The sequence below is a fragment of the Pelobates fuscus genome, chromosome 2 (assembly GCF_036172605.1).
Source record: "Pelobates fuscus isolate aPelFus1 chromosome 2, aPelFus1.pri, whole genome shotgun sequence".
NCBI classification, from domain to species: domain Eukaryota; kingdom Metazoa; phylum Chordata; class Amphibia; order Anura; family Pelobatidae; genus Pelobates; species Pelobates fuscus.
In genome coordinates, this window is record NC_086318.1 from 121,036,096 (window position 1) to 121,048,312 (window position 12,217).

General features: G+C 37.3%; 1 protein-coding gene across 2 annotated transcripts in view; it reads right to left on the minus strand.

The window, feature by feature from the left end:
- ZBBX (zinc finger B-box domain containing) overlaps nucleotides 1-12,217 on the minus strand; it is a 156,021-nt gene that overhangs the window by 80,443 nt on the left and 63,361 nt on the right. The window contains exons 9-10 of one of the 2 annotated variants that reach the window (XM_063441033.1): nucleotides 10,295-10,463; nucleotides 2,540-2,660 (exon numbers count right to left, since the gene is read on the minus strand). In XM_063441033.1, coding sequence (XP_063297103.1) covers nucleotides 2,540-2,660; nucleotides 10,295-10,463 — 290 coding nt within the window. Of the gene's footprint in view, nucleotides 1-2,539; nucleotides 2,661-10,294; nucleotides 10,467-12,217 lie in introns of both variants that reach the window. The other variant, XM_063441032.1, reaches the window with a different exon arrangement.

A 12,217-nucleotide genomic window follows, 5' to 3' on the forward strand; every position in this document is an offset into this window, starting at 1 on the left:
CTTACTCAGGAATTAAAATCACCATAAAAACAATCAAAGCAAATAATACCTACTTCCCTCCCAACTGGGTCTTTGATTTATAGGGCTGGTCCCCATTTGGTCCTTTGTTGGGAAGTTTCTGAGGCAATGTCCTGATAGGCTTCCAAATTTTCGCATTAGTGAAATCCTCCTTCTCGGTTAGATACATGCCTTACCAGATCCTCTTGCTATGGTCCCCAGCAAGTGCGGCGTTTTAAGAGACGCCACTCACTGTGTCTCCGGTTTAAATAAAATACCTCTGTCCACAATCAAGATGGCACCAACGTCATCGACACGCACGCATGTTTTAGGGTCAGAAGTCACCATCTGACCAATCAATGATTAGACAGGCATATCTAAACCCTGAATAGCTTTTGATCAGTGCCCTGTCATGATTTCTACTAGTTGGCTATCAGAGAGTGCGTTCTTGTTCTCACCCTTGATAAAGGCTTACACCGAAATGCTGTGAGATATTTTTTTATTTCCTACCCTCTTCTCACTCATTCTGATATTTTCATTTTCTTCTGGTATGTATTATTATTTGGTGGGTATTTTTGTACAGGTATCCATTCTATTTTGTACCTGGATTGGTACTATTCATTCTCCATATCTATAATTGATTATGCTCATCCTCTGATTTGAATACAGGTTTCATATGGGATATATATGTATGGTCTTATCTATACTGAGATTTGTTGTTAAATATTGCGTAATACCTATGGTTTTTTTTAGTACCTGGGTAATAAAGTGTATTTTATTTTAGTTGGTTGAGCTCCTCATTCATCATTACAATTCACTGATTTATTAGCCTTTGGAAATTAGGCTTAAGAATGAGAACCCCTATCCTTGAATTATTTTGCTTTGTATAGATTACTTGTATATGGCTGATTGTCGGGTGTGCCTACCATTTTTGTGCTAGAATTATATATTAAAAAACCCAGTTCCAACTAAAATTACAAACAAGGAAAAAATCCTTTTTGACCCCAGAATGGCAATCAGATCTCTCCTTGGATCAAGAAGCTGTTACCCAACATATTAAAAATTATATCCCTGAAGGTTATGTTTTTGCAAGTATTCGTCTAGTTGCTATGTAAACAGCTGTACAGACTCTGATAAAACCACATTTCCAGGCAGAAAATTCCACACCCTTATGGTTCTTTCTATAACAGAGCATTTCCTTTGCCTTAGACTAAATTTAATTTCTTCCAGTCTACATGGGTGACCTCGTGGCCTATGCATAGAATATTGTGAAAAGATTTATAGACAACTGTTTGTATTGGATCCAAATAGATTTGTATAATGCCATTATATCCCCTCTAAAGCGCAGTTATTCCAAACAGATTTAAATGTGTTAACCTTTCTTCATAACTAAAATTTTCCATATATCTTATTCATTTTGTAGCTCGTCTCATTTGCAACACATTTAATTCATTTGGGGAAATTAAAACTGCCTCTTCAAAAAACTTTTTTAGTTAAAACAAGCAACATACAAAAACTATTAATTAAATAATATTGATGAAAAATGCAAACTGAGACTCCTCTGCCAAAATCCCCACCCAATAGAAATCACTGTTTATTACTTATACCCCAAATAAAAACATGAATTTAATTATGCATTTTTCTCTTAGGGGTACATTTAAAAACAATTTGCAAAAGGTGTAAATCTCATGTCTGCAGCCTTTGCAAGCCCTCCCCTTCTAATACCAAGCCCAGACTTTCTGTGGCTGTCCAATCACAGACTTCCTAATGCAGCTAAACGAGAATTTATTTTACAAGGCAGGTGCTCTAGGGGCAATTGCTGCCTCTTGAGTTTGGCTTCATGGAGCTAACCAAACCAGGAAATAACAGGATGGTTGTCTTATTAACAGCCCGGGGGATGTAACAAAGTTAATTTAAAACAAGCGTATTTATAGCAAGATGAGGTGTTTTAGGCATCTGAAGTGTCCCTTTAACATGCTTTTAAAAAAAGTTTGGTTCATTTTTTTTTTTTATGTATTCGTATGGCAAAAGTATTTTATTTTAAGAGTTCAAAAGTGAATGTGTCAATGTCATACTGACAGCCAGTAAATGGTGCTTCTGCAGCACTCATCAAGTAAAATTCAGTCACATGACACAGAAGCCCATAAGAATCCACTAAATGCAATACTTTCTTATGCGGAGGTTTGGATGCGCAAGGCACTCCAGGCACATGCATCAGGTTCCCAATGCTCCTGTGTGAGCAGCTTTGAATTGGACCATGTCTGGAGGAGGCCATGCTATCTCCATGGCATTGCTAGAAGCGAAAAGGTGAGTAGCACTAAGGGAGCCTCAACACTGGAAAAAGGTAAGTCGACTTTTTATTTAGTTAATTTTTATTGCACAAGAGGGGTTAGACCAGTTCATAACTAGGGAAAGGGTCACTATAGCATTAGGGATGCAATACTGTTACTTTAACAGGTCAAATGAACAAACTAAAATAGTAAACCTGCGATAAACAAATGTTATTGAAAGTGTTACATTTACGTTTATTTATTAAATGTACCTTCTATATTTTTTAAGCATTAGTTTCTCCAGGTAGTTGATCCCATCTTCTTTAAATTTCAGTTCAACTGGCTTTGTAAGCGTGGTCATTGTAGTTTGAGCTTCCGAATTTCCTGTGTTATCTAAAAAGTAAAACATAAAAAAATGCTGAAAGAAAGTATCTTTAGCTTGAAAATGTATCTAAAAACTCTACAATGAAAATGCAATTATTTTTTATAACATATAGTAAATGGGAATAAAGAGGACAAAAAAAAAAAACATTTTATAATGCCATCTCTTTTTTTTTTTTTTTTTTGCTTGCAAACTATCACTTGTTAGTGTGACTCTGTTTTCAAGGCTTGTAGCTACCTTTTAGCCAATCAGAGGGAAGAATAACGTTCCCATGTCCAATACTGGTAATGTCAGGTGCCAGCACTCACAATAGAAAGCTTAAAGGGACACTAAAGTGGCCCTGTGCTTTTCAGACTACAATGTAAAGCACTGCAGATTTTTTTAAGAAACTGATGCGGAAGCCCATAGGAATGCATTTAATACTAGCAATGTGCAATTAGTTTCGGTCAGAAAAAGGGTGATAAAACATTGCCCCCCAAAACAAGGACAAAAAGTGCTTGTAGCAAGTGTGTTAAAAAATGATAAGCTTAGAGACATGTCTACAAATGCTCGCAGTTTAGGGAATAATGGCAACTGATAATGTAGATTTAGTTTCTGTTACTGAGACATGGTATAGTGAGAAAAATGACTGGGACATAGCAATACCAAGGTTTTCTTTATATAGAAAAAAACAGAGAAGGCAAGAAAGGGGGAGGATAACATAAACTCTAGCCTAATAAATGTTAGTGAGGCGAACATAGAGTCAGTTTGGGTTACATTAGAATTTGGTAATCACAAAGTAACTTGTGTAGGTGTGATTTAAAGGCCCCCAGTACAAATAGAAGAGTTAGATAATCTACTAGTTGAGGGAATAGGTAAAATGACAATAAAGAGGGATGTTACCTTATTATTAACTAATATTCCGGATGTGAACTGGAAAACCAAAATAGCTGCTTGTGCCAGGAGCACACATATTCTAAACTCCTTACTGGAACTATCTCTAAAGCAAGTCATTAAGGAGCCACCTTGTAAGGAGGCCATACTAGTGTTAACAAATGAAGATGTTAACAAATGAAGATTTTGTATTTAATATTACTGTAGGTGAAAGTTTAGGATTCAGTGATCACCAGTTAGTGTGGTTTAATATAAGAACAGTGACTGAGTCACACCACACAAAAACAAATGTTTTAGATTTTAGAAAAACAGATTTTTCTAAAATTAGAATGTGTGTAAAGGAGTCATTATCAGACTGGAGCAGTTTAAATGGAGTCCAAGAGAAATTGGATTATTTAAAAGTTGCACTACTGAAGGCAACAGAAAATTGTGTTAGTCTGGTCAGCAAGAGCAAAAAAAAAAATAAAGAAACCACTGTGATACTCCGCAGAAGTGGTTAAAATAGTAAAAAACAAAAAGTTAGCAAATAGAATAGTAATTATTACTTTAGTAATTTAAAAAAAAAAAAAACAGAGTGAGGAAGATAGACAGAACTATAAGATGAGGCAGAAAGAGGCTAAGCAAGTTATAAGAGCTTCCAAGTCACACACGGAAAAGAAAATAGCCCAGTCAGTAAAAGAGAGGGACAAAACATTTTTTAGATACACAAATAAAAAAAGGAAAGTAAAACAAGGATTAGTTAGATTAAAAACAAAAGAAGGAAGGTATGTAGAAGAGGATAAAAGCCTAGCTGACTGCCTCAATGAATATTTTTGTTCAGTATTTATAGATGAAAATGAAGGGAAGGGATCTCAGTTAGGAAAAAGGACAAATGAGTCATTTGTTACATGTGAGTTTACAGAGGAAGAGGTTCTATTTCAACTGTAAAACGTAAAGACAAATAAGTCGATGGGGCCTGATGGAATACCCCCAAACTTATTAAAAAAGAGCTATCAAAATCATTAATAGATTTATTTAACCAATCATTGTTAACGGGAAGATTGGAAATTAGCGAATGTTGTGCCCATTCACAAGAAAGGTAGTAGGGAGGAGTCGGGCAATTATAGGCCTAAAAGCCTTAATTCAGTAGTGGGGAAAGTAATGTAAACCATGTTAAAGGATAGGATTGTTGAACATCTAAAATCACAGGAATTTCAAGATCAGAGACAACATGGGTTTACGTCAAGGAGGTCATGTCAAACTAATCTTATTGATTTTTTTGATTGGGTAACTAAAAAAATAGATCAGGGTGATTTCTTTTTTCCTAGCTTGATGCAAAATTGGAAGTGCTTCAAAATGGTTTTGTTTTGCCTTCTTTTGGATCAACAGCAAAAAACAAATGTGAGGAAGGCTGAACTTGATGGACGCAAGTCTCTTTTCAGCTATGTAACTATGTAATGTAACTATGTAATGTGGTGCAGTAGGCATTGCTTACCTAGATTTCAGTAAGGCTTTTAAAACTGTCGCACATAGAAGGCTTATCAATAAACTGCAATCTTAAAAGTTTGGATTCCAATGTTGTTGAATGGGTAAGGCAGTGGCTGAGTGATAGGCAACAGAGGGTTGTAATCAATGGAGTATATTTGAAGCAAGGTCTTGTTACCAGCGGGGTACCTCAGGAATCTGTCCTTGGACCCATTCTCTTTAATATTTTTATTAGTGATATTGCAGAAGGTCTTGATGGTAAGGTATGTCTTTTTGCTGATGATACAAAAAATATGTAACAGGGTTGATGTTCCAGGAGAGATAAGCCAAATGGCAAATGATTTAGGTAAACTAGAAAAATGGTCAGAGCTGTGGCAACTGACATTTAATGTGGATAAGTGCAAGATAATGCATCTTGGATGTAAAAACCCAAGGGTAGAGTATAGAATATTTGATAGAGTCCTAACCTCAGCAACTTAGGAAAGGGATTTAGGTGTAATAATTTCAGATGACACTACAGATGACACTATAGTCACCAGAACAACTACAGCTTATTGAATTTGTTCTGGTGAGTAGAATCATTACCTTCAGGCTTTTTGCTATAAACACTGTCTTTTCAGAGAAAATGCAGTGTTTACATTACAGCCTAGTGATAACTTCACTGGCCACTCTCAGATTGCTGTTAGATATCCGTCCTGGGTCATGGCTGCCTAAAATGCATCCAAATATTCAGTATCTCCTCCCTCTTCTACACTCCCTGGAATTTCCTGCAGTGCACAGACAACCTCGTCTCTCCTTTAGCTCAGCCCTGCAGAGAAAACTATTGTTGTGTTAGCTATCTACTACTCCGTAAATTAACCCTACCAATGCTGCAATTTTTAATAACAAGAACAGAGACTATGAGAATGGACAAAAGCTTAGAGAAACTAAGTAAAACTCGGTAAATCCCCGCTCAGGTCTCAAAATAGCACAGCTGATGCTGCACTAAAAACCAATAATATAGTAATATAGTAATTAACCTGTAAAATGTACCTGTAAAATGTACATTCTGCTTAATCCTGGGGTCTGTTATTAACACAGGTAGAAGAGGAAACAAATTCACTAAACAACACTCCGCAGGAAATTAGATCCAAGAGTATGATTATTCCAGTACTTTATTGTGCAAAATACAGGTAATTCAATACAGTTATATCAACATGGAATACCAAATCAAAACGTGACCTATGTTCTCTAGTGTACTTACCTGATGATATCACTGTACTCTACAAAGTGTGGTATTTAAAAGTAATTGTGCACATGTGTTCATGTGGAGGGGACTAAGGGGTCGATACTCAGACTTCAAAGTCCCCTGGAACACATACTGTATTTACTATCATGATAAAAGACCTTGAAATGCCTATTCGCCATGTCCCAAACATACATTCCACCCTCCCTCATAGTAGGTGGACAAAATTTATTGAACCAGGGAAAAGACCATTCTCCTGGTCGAAAGTGCCTGCACTATCAATCCCCAAGGTAACCCCAGGCTCTGGCTGCCTTATGGCACAGAAAATATTCCTTAAGTTAACCGAAAACAGCTGCCAAATCTCACATAATTTCCACATGCATAGTTATTGTGATGTTTGTGAACCACGTTTAGGCAAGTTTTTGCATAATCAGATGGACAGGGGCTTGGAGATCTCTATCCAGGGGTCTAATAACCTATCGCTTTATTAGATTGGAATGTGTTATTACATAAACTAACAGCCACTGTTTTCTGTATCCTCTTTTTGTCTTTTCATTTTTTACTAAATTAAACTACTTATAGCAATGTATGTGGCTGTGTATTGAAAACTATAAACTATAGTCATTTTGGAATTGTTCGGTAATAGGGCAAAAATGAGCGCATTCTCTATACAAGAGACTGGACAGACAGGGCTGTCCATAAAGCAGCACAGGGTGCACCGGCCCGGGGGCTCTAGATTAGAGTGACCGGCAGGAGGGAAGCACACAGCGCTCCCTCCTACCAACCACTCAGGGAGCACTTACCGTCAGTCCGGCCGGATACAGGAATCAGAAGCTCCTGTACCGTGGCCCGCTCCGCTTGACTATGCTACAAGAGAGACATTGAGGCATACCAGGGAGGAAGGGGAGCGGAGCACCAAGGGGAGGGGAGACAGAGAAACTCATAGGGTTAGGGATGATGACCACTAAAAGTGACGGAAGGGAAGGGAACACTAAGAGGAGGGTGGGAGGAACACTAAGAGACATGGAAGGGAGGGGAGAGGACCACTAAGGGGGGGGGGGGGGCACACTAAGAACATGGAGGGGAGAACCACTAAGGAACAGGAAGGGGAGGGTAGAGGACCACTAAGGGAAATGGAGGGGAGAACGACCAATGGACAGGAAGGGGAGGGCACTCAATTGCTGATCAAATATGTTATGTTTTCCCAAAGCACACCACTGAATACTATCTTGCAACGTTATAATAATCATATCAATAGTAATGCAGTTGCAGGGCATTTTCCAAATTGTTGCATCTATAATGATTAGGACAAAAGGAAACACAAGAATGCGGCTCATTATAACAAATGAAAGGAACGTTAGGGGCTCTAGCGCATGGAACCTCTCTTTGAACATAGCTATTTTAGGCTTCCAAAATAGAATGTATTCCTCATTTAGTAAATTAATGCCAAGTGATTACACTGAAAAATGGGTTTATTGTCGAAATTTACAGCCAATGAACAAATCAAACAAAAGCTATTGAAATAGCTAAACACAACGAATATTTTAAGTGGTTTCCCCAAATTCAACAGAAAATTTTACTTATAATGTCTTCCCCAATGTTACAATCCAAATAGAGTTATGATATAAAACATCAACACATTCTGTTGGCAACATGAAAGTCTTTGAAATCAGAAAGAAAATAAATGCAAAATGCTAATGTTTAAACCTTTGATGATGAAGAATTATCTGATTCTTAGAATGTCAGATGTTAGCTGATATGTATGGTTTTAGTAGTGCAAAGAGATTCCTTGATGGGCTGAAGCATATTAAGTAAAATCTCATAAGGGTGCTCTTAATAATGTGCCATACAGCATTCAATATTTAATGTGACTGAAATACGCAAGCCTGGGAAATACAGGGAAGCCTATGGGGGTTCCTCCAGCAACCTCCAATTACCAGGATTCGTATTGATGTAGATTTTAATGTGGTCTACCCAAGACTAGATTACGTTTAAAAACATCTATAACTTGTGCATACGTTCATAGTATACATCTGTCTTAATAATTCATGAATCTGAGTCCAATAGTGCATATCGTTTGCAGTTTGAATTACTTTCAGTACACATACTTTCCAGACAGGAGCACCAAGTTGCACTGCATCAAACTGGTAAGTTTAACACAAAAAAAATAAAAATTAAAAAAAAAATCAATCTTGCAGAGTATCAGAAAATTTGTTATAGGAATTAGATGACACAGAATTGTTTTTTCCCCCAAAACTACACAATCAATAAAATCATTTTCATGACATCCATTAAGATATTAAGCATAAGAAATCTACCCTTGAACACCAACGTATTTACACGAATGATAAATCAAACTCAGACCATTAGTTCATATTTCAGGCATGAGCAATCTTCCACTGACCTTTAAACTCGGACATAAACTCTGGACTATAACTATTCAAACTGTATCTGTCATAGGCCTGTACTTTGCGATAGCACATAAATATTAAATGGCATAGATAATTCTATATTTCTATTTGCAAAACCATGAATTACTTTTAACAAAATGGATTCTTCAGTTCTAAGAAAAAAAGCTGTCAAAAGCACAATTATGCAAGAGGTTAAACTGACTTTCTTTCCAAAGTACAATGCTGTCTACCAGATATCCCCTAGAGGGTCTTCCAGGTTGTTAGGGGACTTTTGGCTATGTATGAGGACATCAAGTGTCACCCGAATGAGACCGGGGAAGACATTATAAGTTGCATTTAAAGTTGAATTTGGGGAAGCCACTTAAAGCATTCGTTGTGTTGAGCTATTTCAATAGCTTTTGTTTGATTTGTTCATTGCAAACAGTTGAAAGTCTGTAAATAAACCTAATTTTGATTACAACTGTATGTGTGTATATATGTGTGTGTTTAACCCCTTAGTGACCTCGGACGTACAGGGTACGTCAGCCAAAAAACGGTCGTTAACGACCGCTGACGTACCCTGCACCTCTGTGGCCAAAATGAGCACTGGAAGCAATTGTGATCGCTTCCAGCCACTCTAAGGGTATTACACGATGCCTCGATATCGAGGCATCGTGGATTACCCCCCTCACTGCCGGGCACCCGAGTGATCGCTCCCCCCAGAGCGATCACGTGGCTCCTGGCAGTGTAGGCAAGAGCATCGGAAGCCTTTAGGCACGCTTCCGATGTTCTGCCTGTACTGAGTGCCTTGAGGGGTCGAGGCACTCAGTAAATGATTAAAAAAAACAATTAAATTACAAAATTAACCCCCTACCCTTCCTCCCTCATCCTCCCCATGTTCTTACCGCTCACCGCCGTTCCCCTGCCGGCAATTGGTCTTCTTCTGAGAAGTACTACCTGGGCTCATCCAAGACAGTCCCCCCTCTGCAATATAGGATCCTCAGGGGCCATGTGACCACTCTAGAAGAGCGGTCACATGGCTACAATAGGTGTCCACAGTGCTGCCAGCAGGGGAACACATATTGGGGTATTCTTTGGCAGTAACCCTTAAAGTTCTCTGTACATGTATTCTTAAATTGCTATGTGTGTCAAAAAAAATCACCAATTATTATTATTATTTTTAAATTTGGCATAGATTGGTGGTACCTTAGGTTGTCTTCTTTTAAAAAATATATACATGTGAAGGGTTATTCAGGGATTCCTGACAGATATTAGTGTTACAATGTTAATTTAAAAAAAAAAATGGTTTGGAAATAGCAAAGTGCTACTTGTACTTATTGCCCTATAACTTTCCAAAAAAGAAGCTAAAAACTGTTAACATTGGGTATTTCTAAATTCAGGAAAAAATTTAGAAACTATTTAGCATGGGTATTTTTTGGTGGTTGTAGATGTGTAACAGATTTTGGGGGTCAAAGTTCGAAAAAGTGTTAAACATGGCTGCTCTGTGCAAACGGCACCATGGGAATAATTAAATAGTGCAAGGCAAGGCACCATGGGAATAATTAAATAGTACTCTGTATGGGTTACTTTTAATGGGACCAAGGTATTTATAATGTTAATATACTTTAAATGTTTCGCAATCACAACTATATTAACCATTGTATGTTAAAAACAACCTGTAAGAAATACTTGCCTGTATCCATCTCCAATATGGGATTTTTTCTGTGTATGGCTTGCTGATCATTTCTCCATTCCATTAGTGCTTCAGAGAAAGATTTTGAAGATTCATCTTCATCAAACATTCCATGCAACAGCAATCCACCACCGCTGGGCACATGCTGTTTTGATGCTGAATTAAATGCCTGCTAGAGAGTTAATAAATACTTTGTTTTGATGTCTTGTGCATGACAACAAATTTAAATCTATAAGCCTAATCTTTAAGGATTTGAGTTATGCCAACAGAGCGAGCCAATATAATGCATTAACAAAACACACATGTTGAAGCCTCTGAATTGGCAGTAAATTGAAAAGAAGTTTGACTAAAAGAAGCCAGTGTTAAACTCAAAACACATCCAACTATTGGTTGTTTTTAAACAGTAGAATTGAGGATTACCCCTCCTGCAAACTTTTGCTATTTCATAGAGCTGAAGCAGATGTCAGGTGCTGGAGAGGTTTGAGCACAGCTGCTGAAAAATAATTACTGTAAACTAGACAGACTGTATTTATTATTTTTTTTATAAATAATACTATATGGGTAATATATTAAATCGGAATAGCTTGTTACATAATATTTCTACACTAAAAAGGCCTCTGTAGATGTTTATGGACACTATGTATGTCTGTTTGTTGTTAGTCTATTGACCTAGCTGTATAAACTATATTAAAATACACTCTCCTGATATATTTTGGCTTAAAGACACTGGGAAATTTGAACCAGGAATAAGTAGAACATTTGGTAGACAGAGTAACAGTATAGTGGGAATATACGTTGTTATACTATTAATGACTTTTACAGATAATGCTTTCAAAAGTAAATTCCTGAATACATATTTTAAAAAATAAAAGGTTAACAATAGTTATGTTTGTTACAAATCACCAGGCTTTTGCAAGTTGGTGATTGCCACCAATTCCAGGTACATGTGAAGTTTTCTGTTATTGCAGGAGAAAAAAAAAATATTTGTTGCAGGGTGGGAGGGAGCAATATTAGAGAGAAAGGTAGACAGGAGGGGGTAGATGGGATGAGGGAGGATTTAATTATCTTATTATTTTTTAATAAAAAAGGCAATAAACAATGGACTGCTCCTTAAAGGAACACTTCACTAGAAAAAAAAAAAAAGGAAAAAGAAAAATTATATATATATGCATCCATGGTGTCAGGGCCGGCCTTAGGCCTTTGTAGTAATGCGCTACTTCTTCATTTATCACAGAGCTCCACAACAATAAAACTCCCAGTAATGTGGAGCTCTGTGACAAGATCATACACAACTATACAACTCTAAGTAATGTGTCTATTAGTGTATCACCGAGCTCCCTAACTATAAAACACAGAGTAATGTGCATTTTATATACCAGAGCTCCACTGTAATACATCTCACTATAATATGATGTAATGTGTGTGTTGTCTGTGTATATGTATGCTATGTGTTGGCTGTGTGTGATATTTGTAATGGGTGTATTAACTGTGTGTGATATGCTTGTATTGGTGGCACGTGATATTTGTGCTGGGTTTATTGGCTGTGTGATGGATATTTAATTCAGATAATAATATGCATTTAGGCCAATGTGTGAACGCAGGTATATATTTTTGCAGAGTTATGTGCATACAGTCCCACAGTCAGATGCACACAGTTATAGATATACACTGTCAAATCCACCACATGCACACAGTCGCAGTCAGATAGTCACATACACTGGATCAGGCAGAAACACACATACACAGTTACAGGCAGATAAACACACTCACACATAATTACAAGCAGACAGCCACACACACAGGCAGACAGCCACACACACACAGCCACACATACAGTCTTTCACACACATAAATGCAGACAGTAACACACATACACACACACAGGCAGACAGACACACACAAACACACACATGGGCAGACAGA